This window comes from Vipera ursinii (genome assembly GCF_947247035.1).
Source record: "Vipera ursinii genome assembly, chromosome: 2".
NCBI lineage: Eukaryota > Metazoa > Chordata > Lepidosauria > Squamata > Viperidae > Vipera > Vipera ursinii.
The window spans coordinates 64,559,629-64,579,544 of record NC_139513.1 but is presented as its reverse complement, the minus strand read 5'-3'; the positions used below and the strand labels follow the sequence as shown (position 1 = coordinate 64,579,544).

Sequence of the window (19,916 nt, the reverse complement as noted above, 5' to 3'; positions counted from 1 at the left end):
TCTCAACAGATGAATTAATATTTATATTCTAGATGCTTATGTGTGGCAATTTTTAATAGTTCTGAAATTACAAAATCAATAATGGTATTTTTCTGTTTGGTATTCATTGTATTTTATTTTAGGAGTCTGTATTCTACAAATATGAAGGAATATATACTTCTGCTTCTTGTGGCCTTAAGTTCTGCTAAGCCTTTCCAAAACCCTTCATACTTCACCTTTAAGAATATAATGCTCATGGATATGGAAGATCTGGATGATGATGATGATGACGACAATGATCATGTTGACGATGATGATAAAGACGAAAATTCCCTTTTTCCTACCAGAGCACCCTTGATACCAGTTGACATATTTCCAGTATGTCCCTTTGGATGTCAATGCTATTTAAGAGTTGTGCACTGTTCTGATTTAGGTAAGGATAATTATCATTGAAACTATACCTATGCAGTACATTGATGATGTAAAAATTTGAAATTAGCCAGTTTTCTTCAGCTTCCTGAGAAGAAAGTCCAGAGATGTAGTAATACTATTTCAATACCCACCTTAAGCTTTAAAGATTTCCAAGAAAATGGATAAGATGCTGTCTTAGTTGCCTTTACAATCAGTTGAACCCTTGCTCCTCTCAGCTTATATGAGAAGCAGATGAGGGAAGTGACAATTTGAGTCCAGGAACTTGTGAGAGCTTCTGGCAACCTTGATGTGATGTGATGTGCTTCAGGTATCTTTGAGCGCAATGATGTTAAAGAATTACTTAAAACTTTTTAAAGGAAAGTTGATGGTGGGAAATACCCAGCCAGCAGGAGGAGAAGTCAAGTGGACAGTTAGCCTTGAATCACTGCACAGCCACAAGAGATCCAACACGAACAATCTACCCTCCTCAATCTCCAGGGAATCTTATCTGTCTAGTCCCAAGAGAAGACAAGCAGTCTGGGTAGATTCCTGTACTATAGGTAGAATTAAATAAAGTAGTTGTGTTGATCTATTGCTTGGGCTTGACAGTTGTTGAAATGGTTGGGATGAATTGACTTTGCATCATCCTAAACAAAGGATTAACTTGACTCTTTTCAGTCTTCAGTCCAATCAGGGTTTAGGCCTGATTGTGGGACACAGGTACTATTGGTCAAACTTCTAGATTACCTGGTTTGTGACCTGGATGGAGGAGGTATACCTGTCCTGGTCTTGTCATGTTTTCTCGAAAATAAGACCTGGTTCTATTTTTCTTTTGCCTCCAAAAGAGGCACCACGTTTATTTTCAGGGAAGATGTCTTTTCTACTAACCTCCGGCACTGACAGCCCCGCCCAGGAGGCCCGCTTCTTCTGCGGTCAAAGGAGCAGCTTCATTCTGCAGCTGAGAATGGAGCTCTGGCCTGCATTTCGCAGTCAGAGGGTTTTCTGGAGGGTCTCTGCAGCCAACAACTGAGCTATAGATTCAATCCATAACTTGGTTCTTACCTACAGAGATCTTGCAGAACCGAGCTATGGAAGTGGGCTGGCGAAGAGAGGCCTGGCTGCAAGGTAAGTGGGTGCGGGCCCCCACTTTTAGGTGTGTGCCTTGCCCCAAAACTAGGGCTATTATTTTGGGGGTAGGGCTTATATTAGGCCCACCCTCAAAAAATCAAGCTAGGGCTTACTTTCAGAGAAACACAGTATTAGACCTCAACAGCTTTTGATACCATCAACCATGGTTCCCTTTTGGGTTTAGGAGAGGAATATTGTTTTAACCATCCTTCCTTAGTTGGTGAGAGAAGAGAGATTGGCCCAATGGCACCTGATTTGTGGAACACTACAGGGTTTGTCTCGTCTCTACTGCTTTTTAACTTCTATATGAAGTTATTAGTAAAGTTATCTATCGTGAATAAAAAGACATTATTCAACAGTTTAGAGATGGATATCTTCAATATCCTGATGATACCAAATTGTATTTTGCTGTCTGACTTGTGGGAGAGCTGTTATTAACCTTAATTGGTGTCTAGAGGTTGTCAAACAAACTGAAATTGAACCCTGCCAGTTTGGAGTTACTTTTGATCCATCAGGGTCCTTTGTCATAGTTAGATGGGTAAGCACTACCTATCAGGGAGTAGGTTCACAGCTTGGGACTGCTTCTGAACTCCAGAGTGGTTTAACGCCCAGCTTCAGCAAGCATGCCAGTGGATGGAGCAGAGATAGGACTAGCTACTGTAATTCATGCTCTTATCACGAAACAGTTAGACAATTGTAATGCACTCTGCTTGGGACTACATTTAAAGAAACTACAATTCCAAAATGAAGAAGCTGCCTCCTTTTCCAATTCCAACATTGGGAGCATGTTACGGCACTTTTGGGATCCTGCATTGTTTGCCAATTGGGTCCTATTTAAGGTGCTGGAAGTTGACTTATAAAGCCCTTTACAGCTTAGCACCAAGGTACCTTCAGGATTGCCTACTCCTGTAAGTATCATGCTGACCAAGTGGAGCTACTAGAATGAAACTAATGCAGTTGTATACTTTCAAGAAGCTTGGCCGTGATGTTTCTTTGTAGAGAGCCAACACTGTGGAACAGCCTGACCATGGTAAAAGGAATGGCTCCCTCCTTGTTGGCCTATTGGAAGCTCTTGAAGACCAAATTGTTTCAGACAACTTTCCCCTGATGTGAATGTTGCCATCTTTATTTCATTTGTATTTTTTTTATTGTCTTATGGCTACTGTGGATATGTGTATGCATTCTATAAAAGGCACCAAGAGTCTCCTTTCATTGCAAAGCACAGAAATATTTTTAATAAATAAATATTCATATTTTCTTTTTCTTCTTATAAATAGGCTTGACTTCTGTACCAAGGAATATTCCATTAGATACTCGTATGATAGATCTTCAAAACAACAAAATAAAAGAGATCAAGGAAAATGATTTTAAAGGACTTTCATTACTATATGTAAGCTTATTTTCTTAACTTCCTCTCAGGATGCTTCATTATGTCTGTCTGTCTGTCTGTCTGTCTGTCTGTCTGTCTATCTATCTATCTATCTATCTATCTATCTATCTATCTATCTATCTATCTATCTATCTATCTCCATCCATCCATCCATGTATGTGTATTTACTGAGAAACAGCATAAAAATAATATAAATTGATGTTCAAGGAGATAAAGATAATTCTTTTGGAAAATCAGCAATTTGATCTATTCTAATAATATTTTCAAAATTGATTAATGTGTGATCATTTTATTAATCTATAGCAAAAGCAAAAGAGAAAATCTCATGTGTAATATTAGAATTTTTTAAAATTTAATTTTGGAAGTCTTTAGTGATTCCCTTTCCATGCTACTTGTGCTTTCTTCAAATTATACATAAACACTTTCATGTTGGAGCTTGATGGCTTGCAAAAGTTTGAGTACTTAAAAAAAACAAAAATAATATATTTTCATTTAAAGAATATCATACTATCCTTTTAAGCAACAGCTTTAAAATAAAATCAGTGCCTAACATTAACCTCATATTTTGATTAGGCCCTTGCCTTGAACAACAACAAAATAACAAAGATCCATCCGAAAGCATTCCAGTCAACAAAGAAGCTGCGGCGTCTCTACTTGTCCCATAATCATTTAACTCAGATCCCAGAAAATCTGCCAAGAAGTTTAGCTGAGATAAGAATTCATGACAACAAAGTTAAAAAGATTCATAAAGACATATTTAAGGGAATGAAGTCTTTACATGTTTTAGGTAAGTGTATTTTTATAAATCTGCTGCATAATAGTGGTGTGGGGGGGAGGTTACTTTGTGAATCACAGGGCGATGTGCAGGGAACAAAATAAATAAATAAATAAATCATTAGATGAGGAACTTAGAACGAACAAACTAAACTGTAAGGAGGTAATGCTTCTTGGTGGATAGCAAGAGAACTGTCTCCATGCTGAAGAGGGAAATTTGTATATTTATACTAATTTTTAAATATGTGATACCTGTGACAAAGACTTTACAAATTATTTACATCAATCAGACCATCAACATAATAAAAAAACATTGGCTTCATTATAATATTCTCAGTAACACACTAAAAGCTTCATTTCTTGGGGATAGATAGATAGATAGATAGATAGATAGATAGATAGATAGATAGATAGACAGACAGACAGACAAACAGACAGACAGATATTCTTTTGAGAGCAGGCATCAGAATTTCATTTTTCCCAGGTTCAAATTATCATGCAAAGGTTTGCTTACAGTCTTCATGACATTTTCTGTGGAAAGTCAAAATGTCATTACTAGGACAGAAGAGTTATGGAATTCTGATACATGAATTGTAATTGAGTAAAATAATCACTCAAAGCTAAGGTAGACCATTACATCATGCAGCATAAATGTGGACACAAACAAACAGTTATGTAACATTACAATGGCAAATCTTGCCTCCTTATTTCAAAATTTATAAAAGCCTCTTTTGTGAAATAATGTTCTATTTTGTAAGATTGTCTAGGTTTAATAATTTTATGGGAGATTGAGGTTTGTAATTTTTATTTAAAGATGAATGGGAGTATTGAACTTCTTCTATCATCAAAACAATGTGACTTTGGGACAAAAGAAGGCAAACAAATTAATCTGCTTCAAATATCAGAACAAGGTTTGGGAGCTTAATGTGATATACGTAATGTATAGCCTCCTTGCCGTAATTTCTATTTTTTGAGGTCACATTAAGCCAAAATTAAATGAAACACTCATACAAAAAAGTTGTCCTTTAAAATAATGAATGCTTATCTTCTTCTAGTTCAAACTTCACAGATAAAACATAGGTTCCTATTTTTCAGTGCTGCATAGTTTTTTAAAAAATAGCTGCCTCCTGCAATTGAGAGAAAACAAATAATCATTTGTTTATTGGAACTGAACATGTGGAAAGATCTTGTTTGGTAATAGCCTATATAGAAACAGGCTTGAGTGTCTAACTCATTGTTTGGCATTGTCTTTAGCAAATATTTTTGATTGGTTCTGATATATATACAGTGCTTTTTTTCTAAAAAAAAAAAAAGGTACCAGAACTCAGAGGTCCTATCACTGGGAGCAATGTCGGTGTCTTGCTACAGCGTCGCCACCTGTCCTTTGCACCCCCGCCCTTGCGGCTTGGAGACACATGCCGCGGGGATTCCCCTCCCCACAGCCACCGTGGGGATTCCCCTGCCTGCAGTTGCCACGCCACGGCCCGTGCTGAGCCCCCACCCGGAGCTGCTCTGAACCCCAACCTAGAGCTGTGTTCCTCATGGCAGTGGTCTCCAGCACCAAACAGCCTCTTTCCAACCACATCCAGAAAAATTTGTAACAAACATTGTAATTCTCAAGGCCATGTTTTGTATTTCCCAGCAATCTGTTACTGGAAGGAAAAAGCAATCCCTGCTGCGTTACTGATCCCAGAGAAGCATTTGCATGTATGCAGGTATCCTTAGGGTGCCATAGTTATGGATGAGAATTACTGGTTGCAAAGTTGGCATTTCTGGATGTAATACAGATATTTTGCAGTTATTTTTGTTTCTTTGCATGTTCGATATTTTTAAAAAGGCATATGCTACTGACTACACTTATGCACATATGTAACATCTTTTGCTAGGATACATGAACACTGCTTGTCCAGAATTTGAAAAGTGAAAGATTGTGACTAAACAAAATTTTAATGTACAGATACTACCAGAAATTATTTTAGCCTTTTTAATAAATGTTGTTATTGATGTTAAGCTCACCATGGAAAACATCATATATTGTTATGTATATACTAGGTTAATTATTTAAAGACTGAAGTGCAACATAACTAGATTCTAAATAATCTATTTTTCAAAACACACAACATTCCAAACAGTAAAATTAAAGTCCAAATTAAGAATATTTCATTCTTAAGAATTCTTTAATTTAAAGTGGTTTAGTTGTAATAGATGGTTATAGATTCAAAATAGTTTTCAAGAGTGTACAAAAGATACTATTTTTTTTCTAGCATCAGCTAAATTAGACATATTACATTGACAAAAATGTTTCTCATTTCTTTCCTGTTACCTTTATTGATTTCATTGCAGAGATGTTAACATAGGAAATAGATTATTTTGTTATCTAATTTTACCTTCCAAAAGACAGAAGCAGATGAAAAATCTGAGGTTCTTTCCTTTTGGCTTTTTTGAATTAGCTGTTTTAGATTCTAAAAGTTTAGTTCCTAAAGAAGTAACCTTGTAAATAATTTTAATGTCCTCCTCTAGTGCAGGGTAGGCAACCTTGGCTCTTTTATTACTCAAGGACTTCAACTCCCAGAATTCCTGAGCCAGTATGGCTCAGCTTGGAAACCTCTCTCTTTCCCCCTCAGCGTGGCTGGCTCAGGATTTCTGGGAGTTGAAGTCCACGAGTCATAAAAAAGAGCCAAGATTGCCTACTCCTAAAGCCAATAGAGGGAGCTTTTTTTTGTTGCAAAAAAAGGTGCCAGAACGCCGTTCTGTATGCTGTATGACACAACTTACTTTATAAATTAGAGGTGTTAGGAAGTTTCCTACATCTTATAAAGCCATTTCCTTTATTCATATAAAGTTTAACAGATTATAAGGAATAAATCACTGTACTGTTTTACTGGAACTATAAAAATCCTGATGGGGTGGTGGTGGGATTTGAAAATCTCCTGTACTTCCAACTAATAGAATGTGCTCTTTTGACAGAAATGAGTGCGAATCCTCTTGATAATGATGGGATAGAACCTGGGGCTTTTGAAGGTGTGACAATCTATCATATAAGGATAGCAGAAGCAAAATTAACATCTATACCAAAAGGTATAAAGTTTTTGGCTTTTTAAAAAATATACTTAACTTCTTTTATAAACTATATTGTAAATTTGATATTAATATGTATTTCAGTTAAAATAACTATAACTAACTTGTGTAACGACATATTGTAAGAATTCAATAATTTCTGAAAATGGTATCCAGAAGCTTGGGAGCACATCAATTCCATTCTTGGAAAGAAAAAAATACCTATACAACTAAGCAAACAGTAAAAGAAACAAACCATCAATCCAGATTTAAAGCACCTATGTTACAGAAAATCATTCTCCAATGGTTGAGGATGTAGCTGTGCAATACTTGCGATCAGGGCAAATAAATAAGCTGTACAATTCATCTGTTTGATAGAATCAAAGGGAAGCACATTGTTTTATGCTAGAACCCAATCAAGAAATAACACTTGTTAGAGCTGGAGGCAACATTTAGGTACTCCAAATAACAAGTTATTTGTTAAAATGACCATCTTAAGCTTGCAAATTACTGATATGTGCCACAAGGAGAAACATAGTCCATACCTGTTTGGAATCTATCATTCCTATTCAAGAAGTAGTACACTCTTTTTGAGATGTACACCAACAAATTGCATTTGATAGGAAAGCCAGAGCCAAGTGACTTTCTAAGCATTAATATCTATGATGGTCAATAAAAAGACTTCATGAGAACAGCAATTAAACAAAGTATGGTTCCTAATCCACATAACCACTAAGATGGCAAATCACTACGAGATAACCTTATTTTCGACGACCTTCCAGGAACATCAAAGACTGAAAAATGTAGCATTCTGTCAAATGGTTAAAATAATAATAATAAAAAAAATTCCAAGACCTCAGAAATACTTATTTCCCCATTTCAGCAAATATTTTTCTTTTTAACTAAATAATCAATTGTAAAAACATGCCATGTTTTCATAAGAACTCAAGTATTTAATATTTATTTGTTATGTATATGTAGGGGTGTGGGTCTATACATATGTGTATATAGTATGGTTAGGTGTGTGTCATGTATGTGTTCCACTTTGAGAGCGGGCAACTAAATTTCATTTTTGATGTGTGCTGTTGTGCCCACAGTAAAAAAAAATGACAATAAAGGTTATCTTATCTTATTTTAAAAAAAGAAAGAAAGAAAACTGCTAGTGGATGAACTGTAATATCTGTAAATTCAATGGTGAAAAAAAGTAAGGTTCTACATTTAGGCAAGAAAAACCAAATATACAGGTATAGTATAGGTGGTACCTTGTTCAACAGTAGTAACTGTGAGAAAGATCTTGGAGTCCTAGTGGACAATCACTTAAATATGAGCCAGCAGTGTGCTGCAGCTGCCAAAAAAGCCAACACAGTGCTTAACAGAGGGACAGAATCAAGATCACGTGAAGTGTTAATATCACTTTACAATGCCTTGGTAAGGCCGTACCTGGAATACTGCATCCAGTTTTGGTAACCACAATGTAAAAAAGATGTTGAGACTCTAGAAAGAGTACAGAGAAGAGCAACAAAGAAGATTAGGGGACTGGAGGCTAAAACATATAAGAAACAGTTGCTGGAATTGGGTATGTCTAGTTTAATGAAAAGAAGGACTAGGGGTGACATGATAACAGTGTTCCAATATCTCAGGGGCTGTCACAAAGAAGAGGGAATCAATCTGTTCTCCAAAACACCTGAAGGCAGGACAAGAAGCAACAGATGGAAACTAATCAAGGAGAGAAGCAACCTAGAACTAAGGAGAAACTTCCTGACAGTTAGAACAAATAACCAGTGGAACAACCTGCCTCCAGAAGTGGTGAATGTTCCAACACTGGAAGTTTTTAAGAGACTGGACAGCCATTTGTCTGAAATGGTATAGTGTTTTCTGCCTGAGCAGAAGATTGTAGTAGATGACCTCCAAGGTCCCTTCTATTATTATTATTATTATTATTATTATTATTATTATTATTATTATTATTATTATTATTAATTATTTGCATCCAATCCTAGGATGATCTTAAGTGCTAAAATAAGCATATAATGTTCATATTTATTGGAATGTGTATTTTCACCAAATTCTTTGTGATTTTATCCTATTAAATATGTTGAGAATTGCAGGGAAAGATGTTGCAATAACTTTTGGCATTACCTAAGCTTCTAATTTCAAGTTGAGCTGAAAATTCTGTAAGATGAAGTTTATGTATCTGCAAGTTCTCAAGGGCAATAAATTGGTGTATTCAAAGTTACAGTACAGCCCTATATATAAACACTCAAGAAATCTCAATTAGCCATAGATACACAGGTCTATTCACTTCAAGGGGTTAATTTCCTCATCTGTTTAAAAAATTAAATTACTGTATTTTGGGTAATTTTTGTAAATGAATCTCAAAGACCAAAATTATTAGTGACTAATTTATGAATCTAATAAACAGAAATGCACATACATAAATTAGAAAAATAAAGGTAGAATTGGAAGCCAACAAGAAGAAACTGTTTTTTGGCATTTCATAATAATGCTGCCAAGATGAAATCATTGGAGAGCTAATATTTTCCTAGACCATAATGGAAACCAAAGGCATGCTTTAGATCATAGTGTAACATAGAAAACAGATACATGAATATAATAAGCAGTATCATTTTAAAACATAATTTAATGCCTCCATCTCTTTAATTTTATGTGGTGGGCCGTTTGTTAGTTTTAAGATGCCACAAGATTTTGTTGTGCATATTGGCCAACAGATCTAAAATAACAAATGTGCCTTATATTTAATTTGGAAAACTATTTCTCAGATCAACATGAGGCTAGCACAAAAATACTGTTACACTTACCATTTTCCATAAGCTATGCAGATTTGGGTTCGTTCTGCACAACCTGTGCATTTTTAGCACTCATAAAAATTGTTACTACAATTTCCTTTGAAATAGTTAGAATAAATGGCAATATCCCAAAGGTGCATTTTTTCAGGAGGCAACTGGACTTTCTTGTTTTTCTTTAGCTTCTCATCCAAGAAGCTTCTTCAGCCCTGACTAGATGGTGGGGAATGGAAGGATTTATATTCCTTGCAGACAGCCGGTCATTTGCATTCTTTAAGAGAGTCACTGAAGCCATCTGGACGTTTAACTGTGTCCACAGGGTCACCTGAGTGGTGCAAATGTGTGTGGAGCCTTCTTGGCTGCAGGATGTTTTCTGCCCTGTGTCCCTTCACTGTTGAAGAAAGATCAGGCTATTGGAGATGAGTCTGTGGTGTCTGCATCTCAAACCGAAGCAGAAATGGTTCCTGTAGTCTGCACTCTTTTCTGGAAATCCATTCCTACTCCCTCACCATTTGAAGGGTCTTCATCCCATAAATGTCTATGGAGTTTCTCAGTGATCAAGGTCATGGTTGTCTCAAAGGTGCTTCCCAAAGCATGACCTGGATGACTGAGAATCTCCACAGACATAAATGGCAATACTTTCCTCAAGTGCAACTATGGAAGAAAAGGGGATATTGCTATCAACTGCTAACAAACTGCACTCAATTTACAGATCTGTTTCTCAGATTTTAGGAAGTACTAGTTGAAACCTGAACATGCACGGTTTATCATGAAAATAAAGTAGACTTTCTGTGAATTAAATACAATAACAGACTGTTAACAGAGGGCTTTGAAGTTTAATTCTGCTTTTGGTTTTGCCTGTTAGCTATGCTTTTTTCTATGTAGTACAAAGATTTAATTAATTAATTTATTGAGATTTTTATACCGCCCTTCTCCCAAGGGGACTCAGGGCGGTTCACAGGGCATAAATATAAATAACAATACAAACATTAAAAAACAATTAAATCAATGCCCAAGTTAAAACCAATAATAAAACAAGCCTATATAAAAACCCATGTACCCCCATCAGGCCAGACCCGCTAGTTCAAGTAAATGGGTCTTCAACCCGCGACGGAAGGATCGGAGGTCTGATGCCATCCGGAGCTCTACCGGCAGTTGGTTCCATAACGCCGGAGCACCCACAGAGAAGGCCCTCCCCCTGGGGGCCACCAGTCGACATTCCTTGACAGGAGGCACCCTGAGGAGGCCCTCTCTGTGGGCGCGGACAGGGCGGAGGGGAGTCGACGCCGGCAGCAGGTGGTCCTCGAGGTATCGCGGACCCATGCCATGTAGGGACTTAAAGATCATAACCAAAACCTTGAACCTTACCCGGAAGACAACTGGCAACCAATGCAGCTCACGGAGCAAAGGTGTAACATGGGAGTACCAGGAAACTCCCAAGACAACTCTCGCGGCCGCATTCTGTACCAGTTGGAGCCTCCGAGTAGTCTTCAAGGGAAGTCCCATGTAGAGAGCGTTACAGTAGTCTAGGCGAGAGGTCACGAGCGCATGAGTGACCGCACATAAGGCATCCTGGTCCAGATAGGGTCGCAACTGGCGCACCAGGCGAACCTGGGCAAAAGCCCCCCTAGTCACGGCCACTATGTGATCCTCCAGAGTGAGTCGTGAATCTAGGAGGACTCCCAAGTTGCGAGCCCTATCCACAGGGGGTAAAAGCTCACCCCCCATAGAAAGAGGTGGAACATCCCAGGTGTCCCGGGAAGCCGGAATGTACAGCCACTCAGTCTTGTCAGGGTTGAGTTGAAGTCTGTTCCTCCCCATCCAGACCCGAACCGCCTCCAGGCAACGGGACATCACAGCGAGGGCATCACTGGGGTGGTTTGGGGTCGAAATAAAAAGTTGGGTATCATCAGCATATTGATGATACCCAACTCCAAAACCACGAATGATCTCACCCAGCGGTTTCATATAGATATTGAACAGGAGAGGCGAGAGGACCGACCCCTGAGGAACTCCACAAGTGAGAGTCCTAGGGGTCGACCTCTGCCCCCCTGCCAACACCGACTGCGAGCGTCCCAGGAGATAGGAGGAGAACCACTGGAAAACCGTGCCTCCCACTCCCAATCCCCTGAGACGCTGCAGCAGGATACCATGGTCGATGGTATCGAAAGCCACCGAGAGGTCTAATAGGACTAGGACAGAGGAATATCCCCTATCCCGAGCCCTCCAGAGATCATTCACTAGAGCGACCAATGCCGTCTCCGTGCTGTGCCCGGGCCTGAAACCCGATTGGTAAGGGTCCAGATAATCCGCTTCATCCAGGACCAGGGGGAGCTGATGCGCCACCACACTCTCAACAACCTTCGCAAGAAAGCGAAGGTTGGAGACTGGACGAAAGTTGTTCAATACAGCTGGGTCCAAGGCAGGCTTCTTGAGGAGAGGTCTCACCACCGCCTCCTTCAAGATGGTGGGGAAATAACCCTCGCTCAAAGAAGCAGATATAACCGCCTGGAGCCAGCCTCGTGTCCTCTCCCTAGCTGCATAAACCAGCCAAGAAGGGCATGGGTCCAATAAACATGTGGTGGAACTCAGCTTCCCCATAATCCTGTCCACTTCATCAGGGGTCACAGAATCAAACTCCTCCCAGATAACATTGACAAGACCGCCCGCGTCCTGGTCGCCAGACTCTGCCCAGCTGGAGTCCAAACCGGTCCGAATCCGAGCGATTTTATCCGACAGATGTTGACTAAACTCCTCGGCACGACCCTGCAAGGGATCCTCCCTCACCTCCTGATTGAGAAGGGAGCGAGTCCCCCTAAACAAGGCGGCCGGGCGATTATCTGCGGACGCGATGAGGGAGAAGTAATTACACCTCGCCTCCCTCATCGCAGCGAGATAAGACCTAATGTAGGTTCTTAACCGCAATCGGTCGGGTTCAGATCGGCTGGACCTCCAGCAGCTCTCTAGGCCCCGTTTCCGACGCTTCATCTCCCGGAGCTCCGCGGAGAACCATGGAGCTCGCTGGGATCTGCGCCGGGTCAGGGGCCGCAAGGGTACAACCCGGTCGAGTGCCTCAGTGGCTGCCCTTTCCCAGGCTTCCACTAAGGCATCCGCCGAGCTGTGAGCAATGGAGGCAGGTGGGGACCCCAGCGCCGCTTGGAATCTATCAGGATCCATTAGGCGTCTGGGGCGGTACCATCTAGTTGGCTCCGTACCCCCACGGCGGGGGGTGGCAAAATGGAAGACCAGCCGCAGGAGGTGATGATCGGTCCATGACAGTGGCGTAATAAATGGAAAGCCCCCACCAAGATCATCTAACCACCGTCCAGATAAGAAAATCAGGTCAAGGGTGTGGCCTCCCTCATGAGTTGGCTCAGAAATTACCTGCGTCAGGTCCATGGCCGTCATGGAAGCCATGAACTCCCGAGCAAGCTCAGATGAACCTCCCAGGGATGGTAGGTTGACGTCTCCCAAAACTATAAGTTTGGGAAACTCAACCACCAACCCCGAGAGGATATCGAGCAGCTCGGGCAGGGCTGCCGCTACGCGACTAGGCGAAATGTACATGAGCAGCAAGCCCAGCTGCGCCCCAGAGCCAAATCTCATAAAGAGAGACTCACACCCGACTATCTGAGGAACGGTGGTCTCCCGCGGACATAAGGTCTCCCTAACAATCACCGCCACACCCCCACCCCTACCCTGAGCTCGAGGCTGGTGCAGCACCCGGAAGCCTGGTGGGCAAAGGTCAACCAAAGGGACCCCACCCTCTGGGCCCAACCAAGTCTCCGTGATGCAAGCCAGGTCCGCATGCTCACCCTCAACTAAATCCCTAACAAGGGGAGCTTTGTTAACCACGGACCTGGCATTCAGGTACACCAGCCTGAGCTCAGGAGGCTGCACATCCTCGCTCCCGGAACCTCGGGAAAGAAACAGAGGGTCGGAGCGCCCCACCGCTTGCAAATAGCGGAGACGGTGCTCCCGGTAGCGATATGGCCCCCTGTCTATCCGCCTGCTGCCATTCCCCGTCGTGGGAATTGGTAATCCCACGACCCGCTCATGAGCCCCGGAGACAACGACCCCTCGTTCTCCCCCCGCGCGGTCAGACCCAAGTCTGGCCTGAGCTATGGTTGATTGGCCGCCCCCCAAAGCCAAACAACCCCTATCTCCCACCCCTCTCCCCAACCCCGTAAAAATTTTTGATAAAAACATAATCAGGGGCCTCTTATTACATTTATGTTGACGGCCCCTGCCCCTGTCCAGCCATCTCTCAGAGACCCAAAACTCGGGCCCTTCATCGAGGTCAGAATTTAAAGAGGCGGGTCGCACCCAGGAGAGGGGGGCACCCCTGAGGGCGAGCAAGTCCGTGCTAGAATATTGTCGCATATTAGTCCAGCAAGTCCAGAATAGGTAGTCCCGGAGATGATCATGTCCATAGGAGGGTCGAATGCCAGAAAAGAAAATATCTGGATCCACACCCAGCTACACTGCCACTTAGCTGGGTGCCCCAGTAAACAGGTCCCCCCCGCCCTCTCACGGCAGGTAGTAACTCTGTACCTGGGGATGGTCAAAGATATACTCTGGGTAGGCATGCCCCATAGAGCTCCCACCTCTATGGGGCTGCAGATGTAAAAAGTCAGCCACTCTCCCACCATGGCTGGTACCCAGGACCGACCAAATCCAAAGGGGAGAGGGGGAGGCAGACAAAGTTATATATTCAGGCAGAAGAGTAGACGGGCCATAATGGGCGAAATGGTCTAAAAGCGTCACCGCCGTTAAAACGGTCCAAAAGCGGTGTAAAGACCGCCTGTTGCTCCATTGAAGCGGTCCAGAGACGCCGTTGCCTACACAAGCGGTCCGAGGCAGCACAGGAAACATCATCGCCGCTAGGATAACTCTCAGTCGCCCTCTCCGCCGCCAAAACGGCCCGAGGACGATAGCGTCACTAAAAGCAGCCTGATGCAGTCTGGGGTAAGATGGAAACACCACCGCCAGCGAGAGGGGCCAAGAGCCCGAAAAACATCGCAGCCAATCACTGGCCTCCACAAGCGGCCCAAATAGGCCAGAAAACGCTGATGCCGCCGAAGTGGTCCAAAAGCAAGTCAAATGTTGCCACTCGGGCCTAGAGGCCCCAGGAATGCCACCGCTTAGTGCTGGTCGTTGAGAACGGCCAGAGCCAACTGCTGCCGTTGTCGTCATCGCCGGATGCAGGCCATCTCCGCCGTCGAATGCGGCCCCATGGGACGCCGCTACCAGCGGCAACGCCAACGCCCACGCCTTCGCCGCCATCGCCACCGCCATCGCCGCCGCCAAGTTGGACCCACAGGCGTCTCTCTCAGCAACCAGAGGCAGCCCAAAGATGTTACAGGCGGCCCGAAACGGCCCGGGGGAGCAAGAAACGCCGCCACCGAGCACGGCCCGAGAAACTGCCGCCGCTATCGCCGCCGCCAAGTCGGACCCACAGGCGTCTCTCTCAGCAACCAGAGGCAGCCCAAAGATGTTAAAGGCGGCCCGAAACAGCCCGGGGAAGCAAAAAACGCCGCCACCGAGCGCGGCCCGAGAAACTGCCGCCAGCGCCGAGGACGCCGCCCACGCCGCCGCCGCCATCACCACCACCCAAACAAACCCGCAGGCGTCCTCCTCGCCGACCAGGAACAGCCCAAAAGCACCAAGCAGTCCAACCGGTCCGGAACAGCAGGAAACAATAGGGAACGCCGGAGGCAGCCATGAACAGCTGATAGCAGGAAACAATAGGGAACGCCGGAGGCAGCCACGAACAGCTGAGGGCGGTCCGGAGAAGGCAAGCGGCAAGCGGCAAGCGGCAGAAGGCAGAGGCAGAAGGCAACAAAGGCGAACAGATGGAAGGGCTCGCAGGCTACCGGCTGTTCTCCGCCCGTTCTCGTCAGCCACTAGCTGCCCATCCCCCAATCGACATCCCAGACAGCCCAAAGGCTCCTGAGGGGCTCCAAAGGGACGCCTCGTAACTGGAACTCACGGAGCTCACGGAGCTCGAACAAGCACGTCCGCCATCTTAAACCGGAAGTTTAAGAAGGTTGAAGATGCGAATCCCGCTCGGGACTTCACAGATAGTTTGTCAGGCCACGTTGGTCAGGTAAAAGTGGTGTAGAAATTTATAAATTGTGTGCCTGCTTTGCAAGGGGGGATATTATTTCTGAAATATATTTTATCAGTATTCACCAAGACGGTCACTTTATGTATATATTTGTTTGTTTGTTTGTTTACGCACAATTTTTCTGTTTATGTAGTCTATTTTTGTTTTACTTTTTTATTTCTTCTTCTTTTTCCCCGTTTTTGGAGTTTGTGTTTTAAAGCTTTGAATAAAAATGGGAAAATAAATAAATAAATAAATAAATAAGTAAGTAAGTAAATACATAGGTCAATAGTTTATTGTGGCATAAGATGATATTCTAAATTGACATGCAGTGGGACACCTACACATATGTGATCTCATGATCTTCCTTCTTGTGAATGAAACAACCCAGAGGATATGGTCCTGTTCCAATTCAGCAGTATATGCAGTTTTAATTCCTGAAATATGTGTTTGAACAAGATAAGCCTCATTGCTCATCATGACTGTGCATTCCTAAAACAATTACAGCTGCCATAAAATATTTGATATTAACACATTGATCTCCATATATCTAATATATTGCTTAATTTTTAATGTTCAACTTATCAAGATATATATTTCCATTTTTAATAGGGTTACCATCCAGTCTACTGGAACTTCATCTAGATGACAACAAAATCTCTGCAATTGAATTTGAAGATTTCATTCGATATAAAAATCTTCAGAGGTAGAACTTAAGCTTTGAATGAGTTGCCACTAGTATGCTGATAACATTTAGCACTGCTGATCTCGTCTGTAGACGTGGTAAAAAGAAAGAAGTCAGTTTCTTTGACTGTTCCTTAGGCTCAGTAATATTATATAAGGGAACAATTTGAGATGAAATCCTCATAGACAAAGATGCTGTTGCTGTGTGGAAAACCAGAGGACAGCTTATACTAGGATGGGGTTGCACCACCCGCTAAAGTGCACTTGCCCAACTATTTCTAACGCAAACTGCAACTTTTCTTACGTTCTGGTTTGATCATGGTAAACCAATTCCTGTTTGTCCCACATAGACTTGGTTACAAAGACAAAATACAGAAGGAAGACAACAGCAACAGAGTATACAAAATCAATTGCAACAATTGTAACCAATTCTATGTAGGGCAAACAGGAAGGCAATTGAAAACATGGGTTCAAGAACATCAACTAGCCATTAAACGGCACAACCAAAAATCCTTGAACTCAAACCACATTGATAATAAACAACACCAGTTCGATTGGAAAGGAACAAAAATCATTGGACACGCCTAAACCCGCCACACACATGAACTTATTGAAGCCTGGTAGTCTACCAAAGAAGCAATTAACAAGCATGTTGCTCTAGATCCAGCATATGGATATGTAAGAAACCAGACCATTCGACCTACCAATCAACAAGAGACCCAACCAGGCTGCTCAGAATTTAAATATAACTCCAAACGAACAAACAACCACATGACCAACTGACCACACTGGTACACAGGACATTTATAAGCTAAGGAAAATTGGACAAGAATATCCTGCTGATGATGTTATCTAGTATGGTAATGAAATGTTCAGAAACTAAACTGAAACAAGCTTGGACAGCAAACCACTTGCCAATATCTAAAACCCGAGCTACAAATATTTTCTATTATTTCAGTGACTTGGGACTTAACATCAACTGACCTATATCAACATTATCATGTTTAAAATTAATATCAGCAGAAAGACAAACTGTTTTAGGAGCTTTCCGATGGAGATATAAGAGAAAGCATTTTCCTGCTTTGCTCCTTAGCAAGGGAATATACAGTATTTAGCCTTCGGGAAAAGGATTTAAGAGCTGTCTGCCTTATGGACAGAAAAGCAGGGCAGCTAAATAGTAAAGTTTAAAAATTGTATAATAATAGGTAAAGGTAAAGGTTCCCCCGCACGTGCGTGCTAGTCGTTTCCAACTCTAGGGGCCAGTGCTCATCTCCGTTTCAAAGCCGAAGAGCCAGCGCTTGTCCGAGGGCGTCTCCGTGGTCATGTGGCCAGCATGACTAGACGCCAAAGGCGCACGGAACGCTGTTACCTTCCCACCGTAGTGGTCCCTATTTTTCTACTTGCATTTTTACATGCGTTCGAACTGCTAGGTTGGCAGAAGCTGGGACGAGTAACAGGCGCTCACTCTGTTACGCGGCACTCGGGATTCGACCCGCCAAACTGCCGACCTTCTGATCGACAAGCTCAGCGTCCTAACCCACTGAGCCACCGCGTCCCTTTGTATAATAATAGTATTATTATAATACTATACTATAATAATTTAATATTTTGTAACAACAATTCCTTAACTATATTCTTATTAAGAACACTTCCGATAACCTCTATCCCTTGGAGGCGTCCTGTTTCCCTTTGATTTATATAAACACATTTCTACATTGTTGAAGCCAATTTCTTTTTTTCTTTGAACCTAAGAGGGGTCAGGAAGATTTTTTTTTCTGAAACAGGTTAGATCTTGTGACCTCTGTTTCTAAATTGATATATTGGGCAGTTTGAGCTATTTCTATAAATAACAGATGGAGAAAATGATGTCATACAGAATACCCTTCAAGACACTTGGGAAAAAATGGATATACTGTATAATGTATCCACTAGTTAAATTGTGTTAAAAGAGGTAAGATAACTTTAAAGGAATGTAATAGGTGCTAGAAGAAGGTTAACAAAAAGATGCAAGTTATATTTAACAATATTCTGGCAGCCCAGTAGAATATTGGAAAGAAAATAATTTTGAGAATGAAATACTGAAATACAATGTTTAAAATAGTTTATATAGTTTTCAAGTTTTATTATAAAATATATTGCTATTTCAATTTTTTATTTACCACTAGGTTGGGGTTGGGAAACAACAAAATCAAAAATGTGGAAAATGGAAGTTTTGTGAATATACCAAATGTTAGAGAAATCCATCTAGAAAAGAACAAACTGAAAAAAGTACCTTCTGGTCTTCCAGAACTAAAATATCTACAGGTAATATACAACTTAATAGGCTTTTTCCCCCTTTGCTCTTACTGAGACAGTTGTCAAATTCTTAACAATTACAGAGCCTTGGTGGAGCAGTGGGCTAATGCCTCCTTAAGTAACACCAGCTGCCTGCAATTAGTGCAGGTTCGCATCCCACCAGGCTCAAGGTTGACTCAGCCTTCCATCCTTCCGAGGTAGGTAAAATGAGGACCCAGATTGTTGGGGGCAATTAAGCTGACTTTGTAATAATGCCGCTTGGGTGTGTGTGTGTGAAAGCCCTAACAAGCAGGCATATACATAGAATGAAGGCTACTGTAAGCCGCCCTGAGTCTTCGGAGAAGGGCGGGATATAAATGGAATTAAAATAAATAAAAAATAAAAAATAAATAAAATATCCATGGCTAGCACAAGTCAGCCAGTATCTTGTTTTCATTACTAATTGTTTCAATTCTGTACTAAATACTTCTACATTTTGTATTTGTATTGTATTGATCTGGGGCCATTAACCTGCTAACCCATTCTGGCAAATACCAAACTTGTGGTAGTAAGTTTAAACATATTGTATGGTAATTAGTCAAATTTCTTTTTATCTTCTCATAGGTTGTCTTTCTTCACTCAAATAGTATTTCAAGTGTGGGAGTGAATGATTTTTGTCCAACAGAAGGAAGGCTGAAGAAAACATTATATAATGGCATAAGCTTATTCAAGAATCCTGTCAAATACTGGGATATTCAACCAGCAACTTTTCGTTGTGTGCTAAACAGAAACAGTGTGCAGATTGCAAATTATGGAAAATAGTAGAGGCAAAGTATTATTGAAATACTATTATTAAAACCAACATCACAAAACTTGAAACTGTAAAAACTGTAAATTATACTGCCCAGTTTCATTACAAAATACTTATACAAGGTTTAATAAATTAAAAACATAACCTTCCATTAAATTCCTTCAATTTATTTTTCTATATTTTTTAATTTGAGTAATTTAGGAATCTTTGTAGAATAAATGGTTTCCTAGCACAAAATTGGTTTGTTTCATTCACTGAGATCCATGCTACTATGTCTTTTTTTGCAGAAGAAAATAGAAAGTTTTAAAATAATTTTCAGGGGATTAAATAAATAGTTATGTACTGGAAAAAAAACTCCTGTTTAAATATTTATTATAGCTCAAAAGGAAAAATTTGAACATTAACAAAAGTAAACTAAACTGCCTTTAAAAAGTTCTATAGGACATGGGTCCCCAACCTATGGGTCACGGCCGCAGCCCCGTTCACGCATGCACA

General features: G+C 41.5%; 2 protein-coding genes across 2 annotated transcripts in view; one reads left to right on the top strand and one right to left on the bottom strand.

Annotated features, from left to right (window-relative positions):
- CENPP (centromere protein P) overlaps positions 1-19,916 on the bottom strand; it is a 174,040-nt gene that overhangs the window by 74,897 nt on the left and 79,227 nt on the right. The window lies entirely within an intron of this gene.
- Positions 142-19,432, top strand: ASPN (asporin; the record flags this gene model as incomplete). The annotated part of the gene is made up of 7 exons (XM_083353886.1): positions 142-412; positions 2,796-2,908; positions 3,482-3,695; positions 6,650-6,760; positions 16,265-16,358; positions 18,502-18,640; positions 19,235-19,432. The coding sequence occupies 7 exons, from the start codon at positions 142-144 to the stop codon at positions 19,430-19,432; spliced, it is 1,140 nt and encodes a 379-aa protein (XP_083210012.1).